Source organism: Corythoichthys intestinalis, chromosome 6, assembly GCF_030265065.1.
Source record: "Corythoichthys intestinalis isolate RoL2023-P3 chromosome 6, ASM3026506v1, whole genome shotgun sequence".
Taxonomy (NCBI): domain Eukaryota; kingdom Metazoa; phylum Chordata; class Actinopteri; order Syngnathiformes; family Syngnathidae; genus Corythoichthys; species Corythoichthys intestinalis.
In genome coordinates this window covers 39,187,520-39,215,457 of record NC_080400.1, presented here as the reverse complement: position 1 = coordinate 39,215,457, position 27,938 = coordinate 39,187,520, and the positions used below count along the sequence as shown (strand labels likewise).

At 39.8% G+C, this 27,938-nt stretch overlaps 1 protein-coding gene across 3 annotated transcripts in view; it reads left to right on the top strand.

Annotated features, from left to right (window-relative positions):
* ccdc92ba (coiled-coil domain containing 92Ba) overlaps positions 1 to 27,938 on the top strand; it is a 114,264-nt gene that overhangs the window by 11,278 nt on the left and 75,048 nt on the right. For all 3 annotated transcript variants that reach the window (XM_057839515.1, XM_057839513.1, XM_057839514.1), the window contains one exon: positions 2,165 to 2,212. In XM_057839515.1, coding sequence (XP_057695498.1) covers positions 2,165 to 2,212 — 48 coding nt within the window. The remainder of the gene's footprint in view (positions 1 to 2,164; positions 2,213 to 27,938) is intronic.

Below are 27,938 nucleotides of genomic sequence, written 5' to 3'. Positions count from 1 at the left end.
GTATTGTCGAGCAAGTTCATGGATGCGCACCCCACGCTCATGTTTTTATATCATTTTCATCTTTGTTTAAATAGTAAGCATCACCTTTTAACCCCCCCCCCCCCCCCCCCCCCCGCCACCTGCACTAGCATTGTTGGAACCCCTGTTGATTTCTCTCACAAGAAAATCTGCCTTGCGTTCGTCGTGCGGCAAAGCAAACTGCGGCGCTGTCATAGATCATCGTATTTCCAGCATGTAGTCGGATGTAGAAATAAAATTGGCAAGTAAATTTTACGTCGGATGTTGAAAAGATAGTGTGTCGAAACGATCCTATGTCGAGTTACCACTGTATAAGCTCCACTGTAGTAGAAACTGCAGGGATCGAAGTGGAGGAAAAAAGTAGTCTTATAATACAAAATTACAGTAATTTGAAATTTTGTGGTCCAGTTTGAATCATTGCATTGAAAAACTATCTGAAATTTAGCAATTTACTCATTTTTGTCCCATTTTAATTTTCACTGCTCAAACTGTATGTACTGTATGATTCACTGTTCTTTTACACAACTACTAGTATATTGATTGTTTTGGATTGTGCAGGTGATAGAAATGAGTGCAAATCACATTTTGTCTAGTAAGAGTTGAAGTACAGTACATAAACCATGCCTTTCTGTTTGTTGAGCCCTGAAGTAGGGCGCAGCAGTCATTTAAATCTTCTAGTTAATTAAAGCTGCATGAGACCTATCATCATACATCTATGAAAATCTGACTGTCAAGTCATGCTTGCAGCATTATGTGCTACTTTAATCCATCCATAATTTTCAAAAGCACAGCGCATTAGTCGTGGTGTTTGTCGAGCATCAGATATAATCCACCCAAAGGCTCCCAGATGTTTCTAGGATGAAATGTGGATAAGCTGGCCAAAAATGTCTATTCCAATCACGGTTTAGTCCAAAAATCTTTTTTTCCCCATTTTGCTTGGAAGTTTGACGAACCAATTTACGAATCACACAGATGTAGACATTGTCTATATGGGAACACGTTGACTAATTTTCTTTTCCTGTACTGTTGCTTCAAAGTTGTGAGCATGGAAAATTACTTTGTGCTCAGAGTTCCCTGGTTGGTTTATTAGGGGGTGTTTCACTTGTTATTTGTTCATGTAGTGTATTCAAAAACTAATGCATCATCTTACTTTTAACCTAACATAATTTGTGGAACTCTCCTTCTGTCATTAAAGATTGTGCATTTTAATACAGGGTTTCCGCGGGGTCTTAAAAAGTCTTCATAAAAAATGTTTTTTTAAATCATTAAGGCGTGAAAATGTCTCAAATTCTCCTAAAATAAATGGTCTTAAATACAACAGTGAAAGGTATTAGTCTATTGACTTTCCTTTATTTAGAACGTGCATAAATTTCAGTCTCTCAGTTAAATGTTTTGATTTTTGACTACAAAACGGAACTACCTGCTATTGCTGCGAACGCGCAGTTGTGTGTTGACAGCTTAACATAGCAGTGGAGAAAACTTTAATCAGACCCGAATTACAGTACTTGCATCCATGGGTAAGTGGCCATTGGCTTTAGAGTTTACAAGTCTTGATTCACAACAGAGAAATTCCTGCTGTTTACATTTAGGTTAAGCATTTTGTATTACAATGTTAAAGAGCTGTGAATAAATGTATTTCTTTTGCAAGTAATTACGGGCGTCTAATTTTCCTTCAAGTCTTTTGTACTTTTTTCTGGTATTGATGTGAAATGGGCTTTAAATTGGCTCCGTTATGGTCTTTAAAATTCTTAAAAAGAATTTGGCTTGTTGAAACCTGCAGAGACCCTGTAATAGTGCATCAGCAGCATTTTTCTTTAAGCACATATTGATTTCAGTGAGCAATACTCATAAAGCTGCTGCTTTATGTCAGAGCGCAATAAAAACTGTTTTGACGAGTAATGTATATTGGCCAAGTCTCTGACAGTGATTCTTTAATGCAAAAGTTTCAGATTTAGCTTCACTATTTATATATGAACTTGTAGGAAATGTGTTTGGAGCAGCACCCAGCATCGTTTAACTTGTAATTGAAAATATTAAAGCCAATTGAAATGTCAGTGCTTACTTTCAAAAGATATTTTGGCTCATAATTGACACTATAACATGATGTCCAATATTGACTTTTCTTCAACCTGTTTCTTTTTTCCAGAGCTAACAAATGATCTGAAAGTGAAACCATCGTGTCGAAGCCAAGTAGGTATGTTGAAAGAGATTCTAATCCATTTTAGTTCAGTAATATCAATCGTTTAGTTGATCTTTATTTTTTTGACCAAGACTACCTCTTTCTGAGCCCAAGTGTTTAGTCCCCATCCAAGCACAACCCCCAATGCAGCATCAGCAACACGCTGCATCAGTCCCTGCCACCTCCCCATCCCCCATGGGAAATCTCTCCCTCTCTTTTTCTCTCTCTTGCGCTGACACTTTCCTGACAATCCTTACACAAAACGGTCTCTGCTTTGTACTTTGATGAGAGCTGACCCATTAATCTGAGATGAAAAGAGCAAATGGCTTTATTAGGGCAGTGGCTATAGGAAAACTACAGCAAAGACCTGACACACTATATGCAGTCTCTGTTGCCGAAGGTTTTACTGTAACCTCTATTTAGAGAAGTGCAGTACATTTGGTCAGGATGAGCGAAAAAGAGTCGAAAGGCGAACAGTGCTGTGCAGCTGCATTACTCAGCCATTAGAGCCATCTCTTTTTCCTAGGCAGGTTACATGGCTATCCATCAAAAGAATGCTCTCCTCCCTCGCTGGCAAATTGATCCGTCCTTTTTTCCCCCTGCTATCGTCTCTCCTCGTTCTCCCAATGGGGGTGTCTGTTTACAACAGACAGCAAGAGGAAGCAGAAGTAGGCAATAAGAGATGCAAGATGCAAAGCAGGGGGAGGTAGGGAGGAGAGTGATAAAAGGGATATGAAAAAGCGACAGACTGAGGGTAGAGGGCAAAGAGTGTGGAGTGATGTGAAGATCACATTCGGAAGTCTCGAGTATTGTGAGCTCAACCTGGGTGTGGTGATGATGGGCGACAGCGATCAAGGGAATCAATGTCTGAGAATTTTTCCTGGAATACAAAACAGAGAGACGGTGTCCAGGAATATCAAGGAGAGCTTGAGTTAAACACTTAAGTACATTACTGTACATGAACACATAAGTACTGGGCCAACTGGAAATGAATATCAGGACTCAATTCCCCTCTGCGAAATACAGTCTCCTATACTTCTGGGGAATAAGATGTTGGGAATTGGAGTTTTTTCATTCAAAGGTTTTTGGACATACTTTTTTGTAGTTCATACCAAATGTGTTTATATAACTGGTTCAGAAGGGAAATTTATTATTTGTTTTGGGAATATCATACATATTACATATGGCATTGACTTCATTACCTATTGACGTGACACGTCGTGATTCTTTGTGTAACGCCTTATCAGAGGGGGCCAAGCTTCATTTAGTCATAGCCGAAGACTGCACACGCTCATATCAGATTTAAGCTTGGATTTTTGAAGAACCATGAAAGCTGTACCGCATACAAACAGGAAGGGTTGTTTCAGGTGTGATTTGTTCGAGGATTCAAGGTAAATATTTTTCGTACCATGCATGCTTGATTGAAGCATTTATTCTCAGGAATTTTCTTCGTTTACACATGGAGGCAGCTAATTTTCGTAACTGACTAGTCTCATAGTTGGCAATATTTACGTGAAATAAATGCTACCTGCACATTTTTTTTTTTTTTTGCTTTTAACCAAGAATTGAGACTGTTTTACGTCCATATCTATAAAGAATTCAGGGATTTAAGCATTTATTCATAAGAATTTTCGCCAGAAAAGCTGTTTACGTCGGGCGGCCACTTGCCTCATCCGCCAACAGAGTAGCATTGTACTTCGACGATATACGTAAAATAAACGCTAACTGCACGGTTTCTTTGCTTTTAACCAAGAATCGAGACTGTTTTACGTCCATATCTATGAAGAATTTGGGGATTTAAGCATTTATTGACAAGAATTTTCATCAGAAAAACTCTTACATTCGCTAACAGTATATAGTGTATAATGATTATAAAGGGCTATCCTATTCTATAATAAGTTGTAATTGTATATAGAATTATCTATTTACATATTATTTATAATTGATTCTGCATGTTTTCCTCAAGTATTAAGTTTCTGATGTTAAATTAAGTGATTTATTAGCTGTTGAAAACTTGTAGTAAATAAAAATAAAAAAAAAAATGCTATTTTGGTCAAAAACTGATATGATATATTAAATATTGCTATTGATCCTGAAAATATAGGTGATTATCTCTGCATTTGGTGATTTTTATTCATCTAATGTAAAATCTGAGACTTTTATAGCCACTTTAAGTTGTGTTATACATACAGTATATAGAAAATAATTAATCGGGATTTTATAAGGTAGACTCGTTTTTGGCTAAGGTAGGTGCCTGTTTTGGTTGAGGTCAGTAGCAGCTTTGGTTTTGAAAATATTTGAATTTGAAGTTTTTGAAAATAGGCCCCCTACGAATCAGCAGCAGTTTCTCATGTCATGTCAATAGGTTATGAAATCTATGGATATGGCATGTTACATATTTTTGTTCAGTATACGTATTTTATAACGCTTTTTAATGGCAACTGTTGTGTTGAAATGAAAACGCTTCATTCATTGCTGTTCACACGAGATTGGAAGTACAGTATACAGTTGTCAATTTTTTTTTTTCTCGCTCTCCTGATCTCCTCCTATTTATTGTCAGTCCCCACGTACAAAGCAGTGTTGTTTTTGGCAGCCCTTTTAAATTTCATCTTAGTCCTATAGATGATAATATTGATTAGTTGTAGTCTTATTTTAGTCATCTCAAAATGTGATTGTCTTCGTCTAGTTTTCGTTGACGAAAACTCAAGAAAAAAAAAAAGTGTCTAGTTTAAGTCGACATTTACTAAAATTGTCATCTGTAAAATTTCAAAAATTGACGCCAAAAATAAATAATAAAGGTTTCCAACTATTTCGAATGTACATTGACAGACGAGCATATTGTAGCGTCTACAAGGGCAACGCCAACTTGGTGATGATACACACTTAGCATGAAAACTACCTATTTTCGATGAATTATACTCATCTGGATGCCAAAAAGGTGCCCGAGAGTTTAGGAGGACGCTCGCCGTTAGTATTAGGCTAATGCGAATGCTTTGCTAATGTTACAAGTTGCATTTAGTGTGTAATGATCACTCAGCACACTTTTAAAGGCAACAGCAGTATTGGATTTTTCTCTGACCAAAATAAGAAAACAGATCTTACCGTGCGTGCAAGCCTTGAGAGGACACTGGCAAATTGGGGGTGGGGGGGCACAGCACATCAAATGAGTGACTCAACCGAACACTGCTACGATGCAGGCTAACTACATATAAAATGTCACATTGTGAACTTTTGACTGAAAATATTGCGCATTTTCGTCTGTTTTAGTCTCCCAAAACACGCTTTTAGCTTGTTATCGTTTTGTCATCATCATGAAAAAAAGTGTTCGTTGACGAAAACAATGCTAATACTAAGTAATAACTATAACAAGAAACAAAACTCAAAACAAACTCATTCTCATGGTACAATTTATTGAAAAGATTTCCATTCTCTCACCTTCACATGACTGTGCCAATGATGATGATAAACGGCCAATCATGTGGCTCTTTTTATCCTTCTGGTGTGAATTCAAATTAATTGATCAATCGTCAACGTACAAGCCATTTGAACTGGGAGGGCTGTCAGCGAAAGTTTGTCGTCATTGGCACCCATTGAGTTAACAGTTGCATTAGACACACTTGACACCTTCGTTACTAACAGCTTCAAATACTTAAAGCAGTATTGGCGGGGGGGGGCTGATCCAGCCTGAAATGGTGGTATCGGTACCGGCGAGTACCAACAAAGAGGGTGCCGATACCATTTACCGGTCCAGTATTATAACACTTGACCACAGCCTTTTTTTTTTATCCTGACATTCACTACTAGAGCTGGGAATCTTTGGGCACCTAACGATTCGATTACGATTACGATTCAGAGGCTCCGATTCGATTATAAAACGATTATTGATGCACCTCCCTCTTTTTTTTTTTTTTTTTTTTTTAATAAAGTTTTGTACATTACTTCCAAAATTGTTCAAAAATACTCTCAGGCTAAACCAAACTACTATTTCAGTATCAAGTTCGCATACAGCAGTAAACAAATATACAAAAATAACATTAAATAAAAAAACTCCAGTCCCCATTCTGTATCAGCAGCTTTAAACTACATTCAATTAATTTAATGTTGTGAATCAACCGTTAAATTTGTTAAAATTGCTCCCGTTATTCCATAATTTCCCTTTTGTCTACTTTCCACATGTGAAAGTTTTAAAACTTTTTTAAAGATAGATTCAAGTCAATATTTTACCGATTTAGGAGTATTTTAGATAAAAAGTTAATTAGGTTTGCTTGGAAGGTTCGCTACAACAGCCTTGCAGGGAAGTGTACTGCTTTAAGATGGCGGCCGTTTACTAACGCCCGTATCTAGCTTTTTGTAGATATGCTGCTTACGCTACCGAATCTATAATGCATCTAGTCCTATATAAATTATATCTACCGTAACATTATGTGGCTGTACTTTGCAGCAGCTTTTCAGCAGCAGTCAGGTATGTTGTTATTTTTTTATCTCGTGGCATGAGTTGAGCTAGAGCCGTGAGTTGAGCATTGGCATTACCTGAGGGGCCGGGTAATGAGAAGCATGATGTTTAGCTACTCTCGCTCTGTTCTGTCCCGAAGACCGCGCGGCGCGCTGAGTGTGTTGTACTTCCGCTTTACTTGGCATATTTCAATAATCGGAATTTGGATGTTTGTGAATCGTTCTCGAATCTTCCACGGCCGAATCGCGAATAATCTAAGAATCGGAAATTTTGCACACCTCTACTCACTACACTCTGTTGTGTGATGACACGTGATCACTTAGCATGCCAAGCAGCTGTCGCTATTGGCCTGCTCCAGACCAATGAAAGCGGGCCAATAGACTCTCTTAACCAATTCTGGGGCAGATTTTTCTTATGTAGGAAAAACAAACTACGAGACGAAAATGTCGGCGGTCTGGAACTATTTCAGTTTATACTGCATTTTACACTATGAAGTGTTAACACATGTAGCATAGAAATTGTTTTTTTGTGTGTTTTTGTTTTGCTTTTAGGATTGGCTGGGTTTAATAAATCATTTCATTTCATTTTGGTAAAGGCAAATTGATTCAATATCAATATATTAGTTTATAGCTTGGTTTAGAGAATAATTACGACTGTAGAATTCTAAACAAAATCTGACGGACACATTCTAAGCAAAGTTCCCCCGAAATCTCACCTTCGAAGTTCATAGAGACAAATACTTGTTTGAATAGGCATTTTGTAATGGAATCGCTGCTCTGGAATGGCTGTAAAAACTAGGAGTGGGAACTTTTTGGTACCATACGATAACGATCTGACAATATGGCGATACGATTATCGATACATTGGTCAGGGAATCAAAATTCTAGGATATTCTACAAACAACTAAAAAACAGAAAAACAAGCTTCTGCTGTGAATTGGAATGAGTTTATCACTAGTAGACGTCCAATCCATTTGAACTGGGAGGGTTGTTGACAATTACAGGCCTCTCTAATATTTTCAAGTGGGAGAACTTGCACAATGAGTGGATGACTACTTATTTGCCACACTGTATCAAGGAGTGGTCGATATTTTCTTCATCATATATTACCCTTTTAAACTATTTTTTTTCCCTTCAATTTTTCTTTTTCATCGATTACTTAAAATATTGTGGAAAATGCGACAGTACCAAAAAAAATAAAATAAAGCGATAGTTACGAGGTATATCCGTGACTTATTTACAAACAGTATTTTTTTTATTGTGACGTAATTTGTTTAAAAGTTTAAAATATGGGAGTGAATAATTTGTTAGTTTTTTTTTTTTTAAGCTAATATAAAACATCAATGATTCTAAGCTCAAAATGACAGACATTTTGAATAATAAATATAATCACTTGGCTTCTTTTTATGGCTTGGTTAAATCAAAAGTGGTTGCGCGACGTCTGTAAACGTAAATTTAAAATTAGTTCGGGGGCTTAATGACCCATGAATCTGCTATGGCAGCATATAGACATATTGTTCTATCAAACACAACAGTTCTTTTGGCTTAAGATACAGCAGTTTATTTTAAAGAGGGGTGCAAGAGCAGAAACTGCTCTTTTTCAGTCTTGTCTGTGTTAACCACCATATATATTTCAAACAAAGTGGTATCACTATGGTATCGCTATCGGCCATTACACCACAGCCAGGTATCATTATTGGGGCCAAAAAATGGTGTCGGTGTAACACTAATACTTATGGTCGCTCTATTCTTCCAATTTTCTAGATGGGTGCATGTGCAGTTTTGTCACAAATTTTCCTTGCTCTACTTTTAAGGAGCGCTTTGATCCTCATGCTCCACGCATGCATGCGTGTGCCAGCTGTAGCAATAAAGCAATCATGTGCGGGTGCTATATGGTAAGAATGAAAAAGTGCCTCTCTTTAGTCTGATAATATCTGATTTCGATGAATAATGCACCCCAAGAGTGGGTGGGAGCATGTTAAATTGCCTGCAATAAAAAAAACTTGAATTGATTTATTAAATTCATATACTGCTGTAATACTTTTGTCTTTATACCAGTGTGTCTAAATCCAAGCCAGGCTTTAGATTCACCTTGAGGAATGACCACCCCTTCCCCTGCCCTTAGGTCAGATTTGCAGAAGAAGAGAATCCTATTTCTGTTGGTGAGGTATCTACACTGACCTCAAAGGATGTAATCTCCTCCTCTGGCCAGCTTTGCTCAGTCAGCCCTGAGGCTTAGCTTGAACCCTCTATTCATGTGCACGTCCCTCCTCCTCTCCCCTTTCCGTGGCGTTTGACAGGAATATAGGGCGCAAAGGTTGTGGACAGAGCAAGCGAACAAAAAAATATGCTTTTGTCAGCTTTAAATCCAGTGGAGTGGGACATTATTAGTCTTACTGTAGTATTAGCAAGATAAACTTTTAGTATTCACTCCTTGGTAACACTTTATAATATGGGTCCGTTAATTTAACATTAGTTAATGCATTTTTAGACAATAACTCATGTTCAAATAACATTACAATAAATTAATCCCTTATCTAACATTCATTAATATATTAATTAACATGAGTTAATGCATTAGTTAAATGCATTTTAAGACAATAATGTTTAACATTACAATAATTCATATGATCCCTTATTTAGTAATATATTAATAAACATTAGTTAATGCATAACCAGACAGTAAATAATACTTTGGTAAAATTTAAAAATATATACTGTATAGGCCTATATAGGGTTAGGGTTTGTTAACTTAAGCTTTTATAATTTCTTAGTTAAGGGACACATGTCCTACACTTTACAATACGGGTCCAAAAAACATTCAATAATGGTTAATTAAGGTTAAGGGTTGGGGGGGGGGGCGACTTAAGCATTTATAATTTCTTAGTTAAGGGACACATGTGGCACACTTTACAATAAGGGTCCAAAAAACATTCAGTAATGGTTATTTAAGATTAAGTAATACTTATGAGGTACGTTCACGTGAAATAATACCATACTAATGGCTAGTTAGGGCCCGAGCACTAAGCGTGCGAAGGCCCTATTGTTTTGCAAAGGATTATTATTATTATTAGGGCCCGAGCACTGAGCGTGCGAAGGCCCTATTGTTTTGCAAAGGATTATTATTATTAGGGCCCGAGCACTAGACGTGCGAAGGCCCTATTGTTTTGCAAAGGATTATTTTTATTTTTTTTATTTATTTATTTTTTTTTCAGGGCAAATGAAAACGGCCAATTTGGAGGCCTGAACATGCACGAAAAGTCACCAAAATTTGCACATACGTCCGGAAAATTGTAAATTTCGATAATTTTGCAACGTTGCAAAAAAATATAACAAAATGGCTCAGTGGCGCCCCCTTGAAATTTTAAAATTGGCCTATAACATTAGGGTATGTCAGCGTAGAGCAATGAAATTTGGGGGGTCTATACCTTGTCCAAAACCGCTCCAAAAAAGCATTTACACGCATATTCCAAACCCAACAGGAAATCGGTTATTTTGGATCAAATATGAAATTTTTATCGATTCACAGGGTGCACATTTGAGACCTTTTCGCCGAGGGAGTTAGTTGGATCATCTTCAAAATTGGTGAGACTGTTCAGGAGACATATGAAATCTTAAGTTTTGAAAATGGTGTGTTTTCATTCACGGGTCTGACCTGGGCGTGGTGCCAAAGTCGACCATTTTTTCGGCAAAATGACAAATTCAGTAAATGACTAATAGTTCCTTGACACAACGTTCAATCTTTTTCATATTTGGCATGTATGTGTGGTATCCCACCCTTAACACGAGTGCATTGAAATATTACCCATTAGGTCTAGCGCCCCCTAGTGAGAACAGGAAATGCCTTTTTTTACGAGACAGGTTCCTCCTCCAAGGGAAAAAAATCTGTTGACCTCAAACCTGCATCAGGGGAGCCTTAAGACCTGTGTTCAGGTGCCTGATGAAAAATATTGAGGTTTCGTTGAGGCGGAGGGGTCCAAACAGGAAAGTGAAAATGAACGTCAACAATTTGTCACGCAAAAAACTTTGAACAGTCATAACTCGGCAGATATACAACATATCTGCGCCAAACTTTCCGTGTTTGTTGAGAGTCATACCCTGAAGGTTCTTGTAGGGGTCATTTGCATCAACTCTACAGTGCCAACTAGTGGCGACAGAAAGAAGTTTTAAAAAAGGCCTTTCCTATTGGGTTTTTTCAACATAGAGCAAGGAAATTTGGGGAGTAGATACCTTATGCAAAACTGCTCCAAAAAGTCTCTTGCACCCGTATTCCAAATCCAACAGGAAATCGGGTATTTTGGATCGAATGTGAAATTTTCATGGGTTCACAGTAGGAGTTTACATTTGGAGGCTTGAATATGCACAAAAACTCGTAAAAATTTGCACATACATGCGGCTTTGGATAACGTTCGATAATCTTGCAATGTTACGAAAAAATGTAACAAAATGCCTCAGTGGCGCCCCCTTGAATTTTTCAAAAAGGCGTTTCCTATTAGGTTTTTTTAACATAGAGTGATGAAATTTGGGGAGTCGATACCTTGTGCAAAACTGCTCCAAAAAGTCTCTTGCACCCGTATTCCAAATCCAACAGGAAATCCGGTATTTTGGATCGAATGTGAAATTTTTATCGGTTCACAGTAGGAGTTTACATTTGGAGGCTTGAACATGCACGAAAACTCACAAAAATTTGGACATACATGTGGCTTTGCATAACGTTCAATAATCTTGCAACGTTACGAAAACATGTAACAAAATGGCTCAGTGGCGCCCCCTTGAAATTTTCAAAAAGGCCTCTCCATTTAGGTTTTTTCAACGTAAAGGGATGAAATTCGGAGAGTCGATACCTTGTACAAAACTGCTCCAAAAAGTCTCTTGCATGCATATTCCAAACCCAACAGGAAATCGGGTATTTTGGATTGAATGTGAAATTTTTATCGATTTACAGTGTGCACATTTTACACCTTGGCACCTAGGGAATTAGTTTGATCATTCTCAAAATTGGCGAGACTGTTCATGAGGCATATGAAATCTTAAGTTATCAAAATGGTGTGTTTTCATTCACGGGCCTGACCTGGGCGGGGTGCCAAAGTCGGCCATTTTTTCGGCAAAATGACAAATTCAGTAAATGACTAATAGTTCCTTCACACAACGTTCCATCTTTTTCATATCTGGCATGTATGTGCGACATCCCACCCTTAACACGAGTGCATTGAAATATTACCCATTAGGCCTAGCGCCCCCTAGTGAGAACAGGAAATGCCTTTTTTTACGAGACAGGTTCCTCCTCCAAGGAAAAAAAATCTGTTGACCTCAAACCTGCATAAGGGAAGGCTTAAGACCTGTCTTCAGGTGCCTGATGAAAAATATTGAAGTTTCGTTGAAGCGGAGGGGTCCAAACAGGAAAGTGAAAATGACTGTCAACAATTTTTCTCTCCAAAAACTTTGAACAGTCATAACTCGGCAGATATACAACATATCTGCGCCAAACTTCCCGTGCTTGTTGAGAGTCATACCCTGAAGGGCCTTGTAGAGATCATTTGCATCAACCCTACAGCGCCAACTAGTGGCAATAGAAAGTCACTCGTTTTTCCAATACATGTCCAGTTCTTTTCAGGTTGGTCATTGTAATTTGAAGACCTATTGTAATACTTATTTACGGCCCATGTCCACGTGTCTCTGTCTGTTGCCGTGACGACCCTTTATCCGCCATTTAAAGGAAATATTTTTTTTCAAAGACTCAGGCAGCTTATATAGCCACAATATTTGGCACACTTCGTCGAATTGGCCCAGTTAGAAGATTAATTTTGGTTTTGAATAAGGGCTTGGCTGCACAGCTCAGTAGTGGCTCCTTTTTTGTAGTACTCTCTCCAATAGGGGTTTTTATCTCTTGGGTGTGGGAATGTAAATAGGCGACTTTCGAGCATGTTATGTTCTAATGAGATGATTAGAGAGGAGCATCTGCCACCACCCTGACCTGCACACAGTCCGAGTTGCGTGACGTCCGAGTTGCGCTAGATTGCGAGGGCCCGTTCAGTCCTGCTTGCAGGCCTAGTTATTATTATTATTATTCTTCTTTTTTCAGGGCAAATGAAAATGGCCAATTTGGAGGCCTGAACATGCACGAAAAGTCACCAAAATTTGCACATATGTGCGGCTTTGCGTAAAATTCGATAATCTTGTGTCGTTTTGAAAAAATGTCAAAAAATGGCTCAGTGGCGCCCCCTTGACCCTTAAAATTTTCAAAAAGGCCTCTCCTCTCAGGTTTTCAACGTAGAGCAATGAAATTTGGGGAGTAGATACCTTATGCCTAACTGTTCAAAAAAGCCTCTTGCACCCATATTCCAAATCCAACAGGAAATCGGATATTTTGGATCAAATGTGAAATTTTTATCGGTTCACAGTTAGAGTTTACATTTGGAGGCCTGAACATGCACGAAAACTCACCAAAATTTGCACATGCATGCAACTTTGCGTAAATTTTGATAATCTACAAAAAAATTTAACAAAATGGCTCAGTGGCGCCCCCTTGAAATTTTCAAAAAGGCCTTTCCTATTAGGTTTTTTCAACGTAGAACAATGAAATTTGGCGAGTCGATACATTGTGCAAAACTGCTCCAAAAAGTCTCTTGCACCCATATTCCAAACCCAACAGGAAGCCGGAAATTTTGGATCAAATGTGAAATTTTATCGATTTATATTTGAGACCTTGTCGCTGAAGAAAATAGTTGGATCGTCTTCAAAATTGGTCAGACTATTCAGGAGACATATGAGATCTTAAGTTTTCAAAATGGTGAGTTTTCACTCAAGGGTCTGACCTGGGCGTGGTCCCAAAGTCGGCCATTTTTGGGCAAAATACCAAATTCAGAAAATGATTAAAAACTCTGTGATACAACGTTCAATCTTTTTCATTTCTAGCATGTATATGAGCTATCCCAGCCTGAACACGACTGCATTGAAATATTACCCATTAGGCCTGGCGCCCCCTAGTGGGAACAGGAAATGGCCTTCTTTACGAGACAGGCTCCTCCTCCAAGGGAAAAAAATCTATTGACCTCAAACCTGTTTCAGGGGAGCCTCAAGACATGTGTTCAGGTCCCTGATGAAAAATATTGAGGTTTCGTTGAAGCGGAGAGGTCCAAACTGGAAGTGAAAATGACCGTCAACAATTTGTCTCGCCAAAAATTTTGAACAGTCATAACTCGGCAGATATGCAACATATGTGCGCCAAACTTTCCGTGTTTGTTGAGAGTCATACCCTGAAGGTTCTTGTAGGGGTCATTTGCATCAACTCTACAGTGCCAACTAGTGGCGACAGAAAGAAGTTTTTAAAAAGGCCTTTCCTATTGGGTTTTTTCAACATAGAGCAAGGAAATTTGGGGAGTAGATACCTTATGCAAAACTGCTCCAAAAAGTCTCTTGCACCCATATTCCAAATCCAACAGGAAATCGGGTATTTTGGATCGAATGTGAAATTTTCATGGGTTCACAGTAAGAGTTTACATTTGGAGGCTTGAATATGCATAAAAACTCACCAAAATTTGCACATACATGCGGCTTTGGATAACGTTCGATAATCTTGCAACGTTACGAAACAATTTAACAAAATGGCTCAGTGGCGCCCCCTTGAAATTTTCAAAAAGGCCTCTCCATTTAGGTTTTTCTAACATAGAGTGATGAAATTTGGAGAGTCAAAACTTTGTGCAAAACTGCTCCAAAAAGTCTCTTGCACACACATTCCAAATCCTACAGGAAATCAGGTATTTTGGATTGAATGTGAACTTTTTATCGATTTACAGTGTGCACATTTTACACCTTGGCACCTAGGGAATTAGTTTGATCATTCTCAAAATTGGTGAGACTGTTCATGAGGCATATGAAATCTTAAGTTATAAAAATGGTGTGTTTTCATTCACGGGCCTGACCTGGGCGGGGCGCCAAATTCTTCCATTTTTTCGCCAAAACACCGAATTCGGAAAATGACTGATAACTCCCTCATACAACGTTCAATCTATTTTAAATCTGGCATGTGTGTGAGGTATAACAGCCTGAGCAGGACTGGATTGAAAATTTACCATTTGTGCCTGGCGCCTCCTAGTGGGAACAGGAAATGCCCTTTTTTACGGGACACACTCCTCCTCTAAAGGGAAAAAATCAATCTACCTCAAACCTGTATAAGGGAAACCTTAAGACCTGTCTTCAGGTGCCTGATGAAAAATATTGAAGTTTCGTTGAAGCGGAGGGGTCCAAACAGGAAAGTGAAAATGACTGTCAACAATTTTTCTCTCCAAAAACTTTGAACAGTCATAACTCGGCAGATATACAAGATATCTGCGCCAAACTTCCCGTGCTTGTTGAGAGTCATACCCTGAAGGGCCTTGTAGGGGTCATTTGCATCAACCCTACAGCGCCAACTAGTGGCGATAGAAAGTCACTCGTTTTTCCAAAACATGTCCAGTTCTTTTCATGTTGGTCATTGTAGTTTCAAGACCTATTAAAATACTTTTTTACGGCCCATGTCCACGTGTCTCTGTCTGTTGCCGTGACGACCCTTTGTTCGCCATTTAAAGGAAATTTTTTTTTTCAGAGACTCAGGGAGCTTATAGAGCCACAATAGTTGGCACACTTGGTCGAATTGGCCCAGTTAGAAGATTAATTTTGGTTTTGAATAAGGGCTTGGCTGCACAGCTCAGTAGTGGCTCCTTTTTTGTAGTACTCTCTCCAATAGGGGTTTTTATCTCTTGGGTGTGGGAATGTAAATAGGCGACTTTCGAGCATGTTAGGTTCTAATGAGATGATTAGAGAGGAGGATCTGCCACCACCCTGACCTGCACACAGTCCGAGTTGCGTGACGTCCGAGTTGCGCTAGATTGCGAGGGCCCGTTCAGTCCTGCTTGCAGGCCTAGTTATTAGGGCCCGAGCACTAGGCGTGCGAAGGCCCTATTGTAATGCAAAGGATTATTATTATTATTATTATTATTATTATTCTTCTTTCTTCATGGCAAATGAAAATGGCCAATTTGGAGGCCTGAACATGCACGAAAAGTCACCAAAATTTGCACATACGTGCAGATTCGCGTAAAATTTGATAATCTTGCGTCGTTTTGAAAAAATTTTTTAAAATGGCTCAGTGGCGCCCCCTTGACCCTTAAAATTTTCAAAAAGGCCTCTCCTCTCAGGTTTTCAACGTAGAGCGATGAAATTTGGGGAGTAGATACCTTATGCCTAACTGTTCAAAAAAGCCTCTTGCACCCATATTCCAAATCCGACAGGAAATCGGATATTTTGGATCAAATGTGAAATTTTTTCGGTTCACAGTTGGAGTTTACGTTTGGAGGCCTGAACATGCACGAAAACTCACCAAAATTTGCACATACATGCAACTTTGCGTAAATTTTGATAATCTACAAAAAAATTTAACAAAATCGCTCAGTGGCGCCCCCTTGAAATTTTCAAAAAGGCCTTTCCTATTAGGTTTTTTCAACGTAGAATGATGAAATTTGGTGAGTCGATACATTGCGTAAAACTGCTCCAAAAAGTCTCTTGCACCTTTATTCCAAATCCAACAGGAAGTCGGAAATTTTGGATCAAATGCGAAATTTTATCGATTTACATTTGAGACCTTGTCGCTGAAGAAAATAGTTGGATCGTCTTCAAAATTGGTCAGACTATACAGGAGACATATGAGATCTTAAGTTTTCAAAATGGTGAGTTTTCATCCAAGGGTCTGGCCTGGGCGTAGTCCCAAAGTTGGCAATTTTTGGGCAAAACACCAAATTCAGAAAATGATTAAAAACTCCGTGATACAACGTTCAATCTTTTTCATTTCTAGCAAGTATATGAGATATCCCAGCCTGAACACGACTGCATTTAAATTTTACCCATTAGGCTTGGCGCCCCCTAGTGGGAACAGGAAATGGCCTTCTTTACGAGACAGGCTCCTCCTCCAAGGGAAAAAAATCTATTGACCTCAAACCTGTTTCAGGGGAGCCTCAAGACATGTGTTCAGGTGCCTAATGAAAAATATTGAGGTTTTGTAGAAGCGGAGAGGTACAAACTGGAAGTGAAAATGACCGTCAACAATTTGTCTCGCCAAAAACTTTGAACAGTCATAACTCGGCAGATATACAACATATCTGCGCCAAACTTCCCGTGTTTGTTGAGAGTCATACCCTGAAGGTTCGTGTAGGGGTCATTTGCATCAACTCTACAGTGCCAACTAGTGGCGACAGAAAGAAGTTTTAAAAAAGGCCTTTCCTATTGGGTTTTTCCAACATAGAGTGAGGAAATTTGGGGAGTTGATACCTTGTGCAAAACTGCTCCAAAAAGTCTCTTGCACCCATTTTCCAAATCCAACAGGAAATCGGGTATTTTGGATCAAATGTGAAATTTTTATCGGTTAACAGTAGGAGTTTACATTTGGAGGCTTGAACATGCACGAAAACTCACAAAAATTTCGACATACATGCGGCTTTGCATAACGTTCAATAATCTTGCAACGTTACGAAAAAATGTAACAAAATGGCTCAGTGGCGCCCCCTTGAAATTTTCAAAAAGGCCTCTCCATTTAGGTTTTTTCAACGTAGATGGATGAAATTCGGAGAGTCAATACCTTGTACAAAACTGCTCCAAAAAGTCTCTTGCATGCGTATTCCAAACCCAACAGGAAATCGGGTATTTTGGATTGAATGTGAATTTTTTATCGATTTACAGTGTGCACATTTTACACCTTGGCACCTAGGGAATTAGTTTGATCATTCTCAAAATTGGCGAGACTGTTCATGAGGCATATGAAATCTTAAGTTATCAAAATGGTGTGTTTTCATTCACGGGCCTGACCTGGGCGGGGTGCCAAAGTCTGCCATTTTTTCGCCAAAACACCGAATTCGGAAAATGACTGATAACTCCCTCATACAACGTTCAATCTATTTTAAATCTGCCATGTGTGTGAGGTATACCAGCCTGAGCACGACTGGATTGAAAATTTACCATTTGTGCCTGGCGCCTCCTAGTGGGAACAGGAAATGCCCTTTTTTACGGTGACACACTCCTCCTCCAAGGGAAAAAATTAATCGACCTCAAACCTGCATAAGGGAAGCCTTAAGACCTGTCTTCAGGTGCCTGATGAAAAATATTGAAGTTTCGTTGAAGCGGAGGGGTCCAAACAGGAAAGTGAAAATGACTGTCAATAATTTTTCTCTCCAAAAATTTTGAACAGTCATAACTCGGCAGATATACAACATATCTGCGGCAAACTTCCCGTGCTTGTTGAGAGTCATACCCTGAAGGGCCTTGTAGGGGTCATTTGCATCAAACCTACAGCGCCAACTAGTGGCAATAGAAAGTCACTCGTTTTTCCAATACATGTTCAGTTCTTTTCAGGTTGGTCATTGTAGTTTCAAGACCTATTAAAATACTTATTTACGGCCCATGTCCACGTGTCTCTGTCTGTTGCCGTGACGACCCTTTGTTCGCCATTTAAAGGAAATATTTTTTTTCAGAGACTCAGGCAGCTTATAGAGCCACAGTATTTGGCACACTTGGTCGAATTGGCCGAGTTAGAAGATTAATTTTGGGTTTTGAATAAGGGCTTGGCTGCACAGCTCAGTAGTGGCTCCTTTTTTGTAGTACTCTCTCCAATAGGGGTTTTTATCTCTTGGGTGTGGGAATGTAAATAGGCGACTTTCGAGCATGTAAGTTCTAATGAGATAATTAGAGAGGAGGATCTGCCACCAGCCTGACCTGCACACAGTCCGAGTTGCGTGACGTCCGAGTTGCGCTAGATTGCGAGGGCCCGTTCAGTCCTGCTTGCAGGCCTAGTTATTATTATTATTATTATTATTTTTTTTTCATGGCAAATGAAAATGGCCAATTTGAAGGCCTGAACATGCTCAAAAACTCACCAAATTTTGCATATACATCCGGCTTCGCGAAAATTTCGAAAATTTAGCAACGTTTTTTAAAAAAATCAAAAAATGGCTCAGTGGCGCCCCCTTGAAATTTTAAAAATGCCCTTTGCTTTGATGTTTTTCAACGTAGAGCGATGAAATTTGGGGAGTGGATACGTTGTCCAGAGACGCTTCAAAAAGTCTGCAGCACCCATATTCCAAACCCAACAGGAAATCGGATATTTTGCATTGAATGTTGAAAAACATAGCATTTTGGGCGAAAACCAGCATGCACGTTTCACACCATTGCGCCGAGCCAGTACGTTGGATCTTCCTCAAAATCGGTGTACGTCTTCATGAGACATATGAGATATTAAGTTGTGAAAATGGTGAGTTTTCGTCCACGGGCCTAACCTGGGCGGGGTACCAAAGTCGGGTGTTTTTTTGGCAACGCGCCAATTTCAGTAAATGATTAATAACTTCCTGATACAAGGTCCAATCTTTTTCATATTTGGCATGCGTGTAAGGTGTCTTAACCTGAACACGACTGCATTGAAATATTTTCCATTAGGCCTGGCGCCCCCTTGTGGGAAGAGGAAACACCCATTTTTACGAGAAAGGCTCCTCCTCCTGGTGAAAAACATCAATTGACCTCAAACCTGCATCAGGGGAGCCTTAAGACATGTCTTTAGGTATATGATGAAAAATATTGAGTTTTCGTTGATGTAGCAGTACCCAAACAGGAAAGTGAAAAGACCCTCGGCATTTTGTCACAAAATGGCCAATTTCCAGGTCTGAACATGCTCGAAAACTCACCTAAATTTGCACATACATGCGGCTTCATGTAAATTTCATGAATTTAGCAACATTGCCAAAAGATGTCATAAAATGGCTCAGTGGCGCCCCCTTCAATTTTTAAAAAAGGCCTGTCCTATTAGTTTTTTTCGACGTAGAGTGATGAAATTTGGGGAGTGGATACGTTGTGCAAAACTGCTCCAAAAAGTCTCTTGCACCCATATTCCAAACCCAACAGGAAATCGGGTATTAGGGATTGAATCTTGCACAACATGGCATTTTTGTCTAAAACCAGCATGCACGTTTGACACCATTACGCCGAGGCAGTAAGTTGAATGCTCCTCAAAATTGGTCAGACTATTATTGACACATATGAGATGTTAGGTTATCAAAATGGTGACATTTCATTCACGGCCCTTTCCTGGCCAGGGGAGCAAATGTGTCTTATTTTTGACAATACAATTCAGTAAATGACTATAAGTCGCGGTTTTTTTCATATTTTGCTTTGGGGTGCGACTTATACTCAGCAGCGACTTATGTGTGAAATTATTAACACATTATGATAAAATTTCCCATGTTATTTTGGTGTTTTGGACTAATGGTTTTGTAAACTTGTTAGCATGCTATAGTTATCTGAATAACTCTTAATAGCTATGGCCACGTTCGCGTTCTGCCTTTGGCAATGTATGTTCAATTGTATAATTGACTTTTTTAAATTGAAATGGATGCATTTAGTTTGTGGCGCTTTCACGCCCACCTGGGAGCGCACTCGCACTTGTTTACGTGAAGAAGAGCGCTCGCACACCAGAAGAAGACAGACAGCTACGTAGCTCTGAGTGAGTGAGTGAGTGAGTGAGTGAGTGAGTGAGTGAGTGAGTGAGTGAGTGAGTGAGTGAGTGAGTGAGTGAGTGAGTGAGTGAGTGAGTGAGTGAGTGAGTGAGTGAGTGAGTGAGTGAGTGAGTGAGTGGGCGAGTTAGCGAGAGGGAAAGACGGCTGCGAAGCTACGTTCATTGTTTATGCTTTTAAAATATCTCTACAGAGGCAACGCCTGCGTGTATCATCTTTTCTGTTGTTGTTGTGTGTTTTCCACCCGCGAGCGGACACTTACAGCCAGTTGTGTGGTTGTTTGAATGGTGTGCTAATGCTAGCGAACGCATGCTAATCTGTTATGTTATTGCTGCAATAGTACCTAATTATCATTTATTTACGTTGATGTGAACCTGTTTGCTATCGAGGACCAAATTGATTCAACAAATTATGCGGACGTCCAGCATTGTCTTTTTGGAGTTCGCTGTATATAGCCAGGACCGAGCGGTAGCGTCCTGGTGAGGACAGTATATTCGCATTTCGTTGTTTATGCACTGTACACTGTAGATTTATTCAGCATGTTGTTCTCTATTGTATTTTTATATTAAACTGCCTTTCAAGATGACATATCTGTTCTATGTGTTGGATTTTATCAAGTACATTTCCCCCAAAATTGCGACTTATACTCCGGTAAGACTTATATATGTTTTTTTTCTCTTTGTTGGGCATTTTCTGGCTTGTGCGACTTATACTCAGGTGCGACTTGTAGTCCGAAAAATACGGTAATAACTTCCTGATTGAAGGTGCAATCTTTTTCATATTTGGCATGAATGTGAAGTATTTCAGCCTGCACATGACTTTATTGAAATATTACTCATTACGCCTGGCGCCCCCTAGTGGGAACAGGAAACACACTTTTAATTAAATAGAAAGGCTCCTGCTTCTCAGGGTCAAAAATCAATTGACCTCAAACCTGAATCAGCGGAGCCTTAAGACATGTGTTCAGGTGCCTGATCAACAATTTTGTTTCGTTAAAGCAGAGGGGTCCAAAAGGAAAGTCATAATGACCGTGTTCAGGTGCCTAATAAACAATTTTGTTTTGTTAAAGCAGAGGGGTCCCATAGGAAAGTCATAATGACCGTCGCCATTTTCTCTCCCCACTAATTCTGAACATTCAGACATGCAATATATCTGCCTGGATATCTGTCTGTTGTCGACTGCCACCGCCCCGACCTGCCTGCCCTTCGACTTTGTTTGACGTCCGAGTTGCGCCATACGCGAGGGCCCGTTCAGTCCTGCTTGCAGGGCTAGTTATTATTATTATTCTTCTTTTTTCAGGGCAAATGAAAATGGCCAATTTGGAGGCCTGAACATGCACGAAAAGTCACCAAAATTTGCACAAACGTGCGGCTTTGCGTAAATTTCGATAATCTTGTGTCGTTTTGAAAAAATGTCAAAAAATGGCTCAGTGGCGCCCCCTTGACCCTTAAAATTTTCAAAAAGGCCTCTCCTCTCAGGTTTTCAACGTAGAGCAATGAAATTTGGGGAGTAGATACCTTATGCCTAACTGTTCAAAAAAGCCTCTTGCACCCATATTCCAAATCCAACAGGAAATCGGATATTTTGGATCAAATGTGAAATTTTTATCGGTTCACAGTTGGAGTCTACATTTGGAGGCCTGAACATGCACGAAAACTCACCAAAATTTGCACATACATGCAACTTTGCGTAAATTTTGATAATCTACAAAAAAATTTAACAAAATGGCTCAGTGGCGCCCCCTTGAAATTTTCAAAAAGGCCTTTCCTATTAGGTTTTTTCAACGTAGAACGATGAAATTTGGCGAGTCGATACATTGTGCAAAACTGCTCCAAAAAGTCTCTTGCACCCATATTCCAAACCCAACTGGAAGCCAGAAATTTTGGATCAAATGTGAAATTTTATCGATTTACATTTGAGACCTTGTCGCTGAAGAAAATAGTTGGATCGTCTTCAAAATTGGTCAGACTATTCAGGAGACATATGAGATCTTAAGTTTTCAAAATGGTGAGTTTTCACTCAAGGGTCTGACCTGGGCGTGGTCCCAAAGTCGGCCATTTTTGGGCAAAATACCAAATTCAGAAAATGATTAAAAACTCCGTGATACAACGTTCAATCTTTTTCATTTCTAGCATGTATATGAGATATCCCAGCCTGAACACGACTGCATTGAAATATTACCCATTAGGCCTGGCGCCCCCTAGTGGGAACAGGAAATGGCCTTCTTTACGAGACAGGCTCCTCCTCCAAGGGAAAAAAATCTATTGACCTCAAACCTGTTTCAGGGGAGCCTCAAGACATGTGTTCAGGTCCCTGATGAAAAATATTGAGGTTTCGTTGAAGCGGAGAGGTCCAAACTGGAAGTGAAAATGACCGTCAACAATTTGTCTCGCCAAAAATTTTGAACAGTCATAACTCGGCAGATATGCAACATATCTGCGCCAAACTTTCCGTGTTTGTTGAGAGTCATACCCTGAAGGTTCTTGTAGGGGTCATTTGCATCAACTCTACAGTGCCAACTAGTGGCGACAGAAAGAAGTTTTAAAAAAGGCCTTTCCTATTGGGTTTTTTCAACATAGAGCAAGGAAATTTGGGGAGTAGATACCTTATGCAAAACTGCTCCAAAAAGTCTCTTGCACCCATATTCCAAATCCAACAGGAAATCGGGTATTTTGGGTCGAATGTGAAATTTTCATGGGTTCACAGTAAGAGTTTACATTTGGAGGCTTGAATATGCATAAAAACTCACCAAAATTTGCACATACATGCGGCTTTGGATAACGTTCGATAATCTTGCAACGTTACGAAACAATTTAACAAAATGGCTCAGTGGCGCCCCCTTGAAATTTTCAAAAAGGCCTCTCCATTTAGGTTTTTCTAACATAGAGTGATGAAATTTGGAGAGTCAAAACTTTGTGCAAAACTGCTCCAAAAAGTCTCTTGCACACACATTCCAAATCCTACAGGAAATCGGGTATTTTGGATTGAAAGTGAACTTTTTATCGATTTACAGTGTGCACATTTTACACCTTGGCACCTAGGGAATTAGTTTGATCATTCTCAAAATTGGTGAGACTGTTCATGAGGCATATGAAATCTTAAGTTATAAAAATGGTGTGTTTTCATTCACGGGCCTGACCTGGGCGGGGCGCCAAATTCTTCCATTTTTTCGCCAAAACACCGAATTCGGAAAATGACTGATAACTCCCTCATACAACGTTCAATCTATTTTAAATCTGGCATGTGTGTGAGGTATACCAGCCTGAGCAGGACTGGATTGAACATTTACCATTTGTGCCTGGCGCCTCCTAGTGGGAACAGGAAATGCCCTTTTTTACGGGACACACTCCTCCTCTAAAGGGAAAAAATCAATCTACCTCAAACCTGCATAAGGGAAACCTTAAGACCTGTCTTCAGGTGCCTGATGAAAAATATTGAAGTTTCGTTGAAGCGGAGGGGTCCAAACAGGAAAGTGAAAATGACTGTCAACAATTTTTCTCTCCAAAAACTTTGAACAGTCATAACTCGGCAGATATACAAGATATCTGCGCCAAACTTCCCGTGCTTGTTGAGAGTCATACCCTGAAGGGCCTTGTAGGGGTCATTTGCATCAACCCTACAGCGCCAACTAGTGGCGATAGAAAGTCACTCGTTTTTCCAAAACATGTCCAGTTCTTTTCATGTTGGTCATTGTAGTTTCAAGACCTATTAAAATACTTTTTTACGGCCCATGTCCACGTGTCTCTGTCTGTTGCCGTGACGACCCTTTGTTCGCCATTTAAAGGAAATTTTTTTTTTCAGAGACTCAGGGAGCTTATAGAGCCACAATAGTTGGCACACTTGGTCGAATTGGCCCAGTTCGAAGATTAACTTTGGTTTTGAATAAGGGCTTGGCTGCACAGCTCAGTAGTGGCTCCTTTTTTGTAGTACTCTCTCCAATAGGGGTTTTTATCTCTTGGGTGTGGGAATGTAAATAGGCGACTTTCGAGCATGTTAGGTTCTAATGAGATGATTAGAGAGGAGGATCTGCCACCACCCTGACCTGCACACAGTCCGAGTTGCGTGACGTCCAAGTTGCGCTAGATTGCGAGGGCCCGTTCAGTCCTGCTTGCAGGCCTAGTTAGGGCCCGAGCACTCTCAGCGTGCGAGGCCCTATTGTTCTTCGAAGGATTATTATTATTAGGGCCCGAGCACTCTCAGCGTGCGAGGCCCTATTGTTCTTCGAAGGATTATTATTATTATTATTATTAGGGCCCGAGCACTCTCAGCGTGCGAGGCCCTATTGTTCTTCGAAGGATTATTATTATTATTATTATTATTATTATTATTATTTTTTCATGGCAAATGAAAATGGGCAATTTGAAGGCCTGAACATGCTCAAAAACTCACCAAAATTTGCACATACATCCGGCTTCGCGAAAATTTCGAAAATTTAGCAACGTTTAAAAAAAAAAAGCAACAAATGGCTCAGTGGCGCCCCCTTGCAATTTTCAAAATGCTCTTTGCTTTGATGTTTTTCAACGTAGAGCGATGAAATTTGGGGAGTGGATACATTGTCCAGAGACGCTTCAAAAAGTCTGCAGCACCCCTATTCCAAACCCAACAGGAAATGGGATATTTTGGATTGAATGTTGAAAAACATAGCATTTTGGGCGAAAACCAGCATGCACGTTTCAGACCATTGCGCCGAGCCAGTACGTTGGATCATCCTCAAAATTGGTGAAAGTGTTGATGAGACATATGAGATACTAAGTTGTGAAAATGGTGAGTTTTCGTCCACGGGCCTGACCTGGGCGGGGTACCAAAGTCGGGTGTTTTTTTGGCAACGCGCCAATTTCAGTAAATGATTAATAACTTCCTGATACAAGGTCCAATCCTTTTCATATTTGGCATGCGTGTAAGGTGTCTTAACCTGAACATGACTGCATTGAAATATTTTCCATTAGGCCTGGCGCCCCCTTGTGGGAAGAGGAAACACCCTTTTTTATGAGAAAGGCTCCTCCTCCTGGTGAAAAACATCAATTGACCTCAAACCTGCATCAGGGGAGCATTAAGACATGTCTTTAGGTATCTGACAAAAAATATTGAGTTTTCGTTGATGTAGTAGTACCCAAACAGGAAAGTGAAAAGACCCTCGGCATTTTGTCTCAAAATGGCCTATTTCAAGGTCTGAACATGCTCGAAAACTCACCAAAATGTGCACATACATGCGGCTTCATGTAAATTTCATGAATTTAGCAACATTGCCAAAAGATGTAATAAAATGGCTCAGTGGCGCCCCCTTCAATTTTTAAAAAAGGCCTGTCCTATTAGTTTTTTTCGACGTAGAGTGATGAAATTTGGGGAGTGGATACGTTGTGCAAAACTGCTCCAAAAAGTCTCTTGCACCCATATTCCATACCCAACAGGAAATCAGGTATTATGGATTGAATCTTGCAGAACATGGCATTTTTTGTCAAAAACCTGCGTGCACGTTTGAGACCATTACGCCGAAGCAGTAAGTTGAATGCTCCTCAAAATTAGTCAGATTGTTCATGACACATATGAGATGTTAGGTTATCAAAATGGTGACATTTCATTCACGACCCTTTCCTGGGCAGGGGAGCAAATGTGTCTTATTTTTGACAATACAATTCGGTAAATGACTATAAGTCGCGGTTTTTTTCATATTTTGCTTTGGGGTGCGACTTATACTCAGCAGCGACTTATGTGTGAAATTATTAACACATTATGATAAAATTTCCCATGTTATTTTGGTGTTTTGGACTAATGGTTTTGTAAACTTGTTAGCATGCTATAGTTATCTGAATAACTCTTAATAGCTATGGCCACGTTCGCGTTCTGCCTTTGGCAATGTATGTTCAATTGTATAATTGACTTTTTTATATTGAAATGGATGCATTTAGTTTGTGGAGCTTTCACGCCCACCTGGGAGCGCACTCGCACTTGTTTACGTGAAGAAGAGCGCTTGCACACCAGAAGAAGACAGACAGCTACGTAGCTCTGAGTGAGTGAGTGAGTGAGTGAGTGAGTGAGTGAGTGAGTGAGTGAGTGAGTGAGTGAGTGAGTGAGTGAGTGAGTGAGTGAGTGAGTGAGTGAGTGAGTGAGTGAGTGAGTGAGTGAGTGAGTGGGCGAGTTAGCGAGAGGGAAAGACGGCTGCGAACCTACGTTCATTGTTTATGCTTTTAAAATATCTCTACAGAGGCAACGCCTGCGTGTATCATCTTTTCTGTTGTTGTTGTGTGTTTTCCACCCGCGAGCGGACACTTACAGCCAGTTGTGTGGTTGTTTGAATGGTGTGCTAATGCTAGCGAACGCATGCTAATCTGTTACGTTATTGCTGTAATAGTACCTAATTATCATTTATTTACGTTAATGTCAACCTGTTTGCTATCGAGGACCAAATCGATTCAACAAATTATGCGGACGTCCAGCATTGTCTTTTTGGAGTTCGCTGTATATAGCCAGGACCGAGCGGTAGCGTCCTGGTGAGGACAGTACATTCGCATTTCGTTGTTTATGCACTGTACACTGTACATTTATTCAGCATGTTGTTCTCTATTGTATTTTTATATTAAACTGCCTTTCAAGATGACATATCTGTTCTATGTGTTGGATTTTATCAAGTACATTTCCCCCAAAATTGCGACTTATACTCCGGTAAGACTTATATATGTTTTTTTTCTCTTTGTTGGGCATTTTCTGGCTTGTGCGACTTATACTCAGGTGCGACTTGTAGTCCGAAAAATACGGTAATAACTTCCTGATTGAAGGTGCAATCTTTTTCATATTTGGCATGAATGTGAAGTATTTCAGCCTGCACATGACTTTATTGAAATATTACTCATTACGCCTGGCGCCCCCTAGTGGGAACAGGAAACACTCTTTTAATTAAAGAGAAAGGCTCCTGCTTCTCAGGGACAAAAATCAATTGACCTCAAACCTGAATCAGGGGAGCCTTAAGACATGTGTTCAGGTGCCTGATCAACAATTTTGTTTCGTTAAAGCAGAGGGGTCCAAAAGGAAAGTCATAATGACCGTGTTCAGGTGCCTAATAAACAATTTTGTTTTGTTAAAGCAGAGGGGTCCCATAGGAAAGTCATAATGACCGTCGCCATTTTCTCTCCCCACTAATTCTGAACATTCAGACATGCAATATATCTGCCTGGATATCTGTCTGTTGTCGACTGCCACTGCCCCGACCTGCCTGCCCTTCGACTTTGTTTGACGTCCGAGTTGCGCCATACGCGAGGGCCCGTTCAGTCCTGCTTGCAGGGCTAGTTATTATTATTATTATTATTATTTTTTCATGGCAAATGAAAATGGCCAATTTGAAGGCCTGAACATGCTCAAAAACTCACCAAATTTTGCATATACATCCGGCTTCGCGAAAATTTCGAAAATTTAGCAACGTTTTTTCAAAAAATCAAAAAATGGCTCAGTGGCGCCCCCTTGAAATTTTAAAAATGCCCTTTGCTTTGATGTTTTTCAACGTAGAGCGATGAAATTTGGGGAGTGGATACGTTGTCCAGAGACGCTTCAAAAAGTCTGCAGCACCCATATTCCAAACCCAACAGGAAATCGGATATTTTGGATTGAATGTTGAAAAACATAGCATTTTGGGCGAAAACCAGCATGCACGTTTCAGACCATTGCGCCGAGCCAGTACGTTGGATCTTCCTCAAAATTGGTGTACGTCTTCATGAGACATATGAGATATTAAGTTGTGAAAATGGTGAGTTTTCGTCCACGGGCCTAACCTG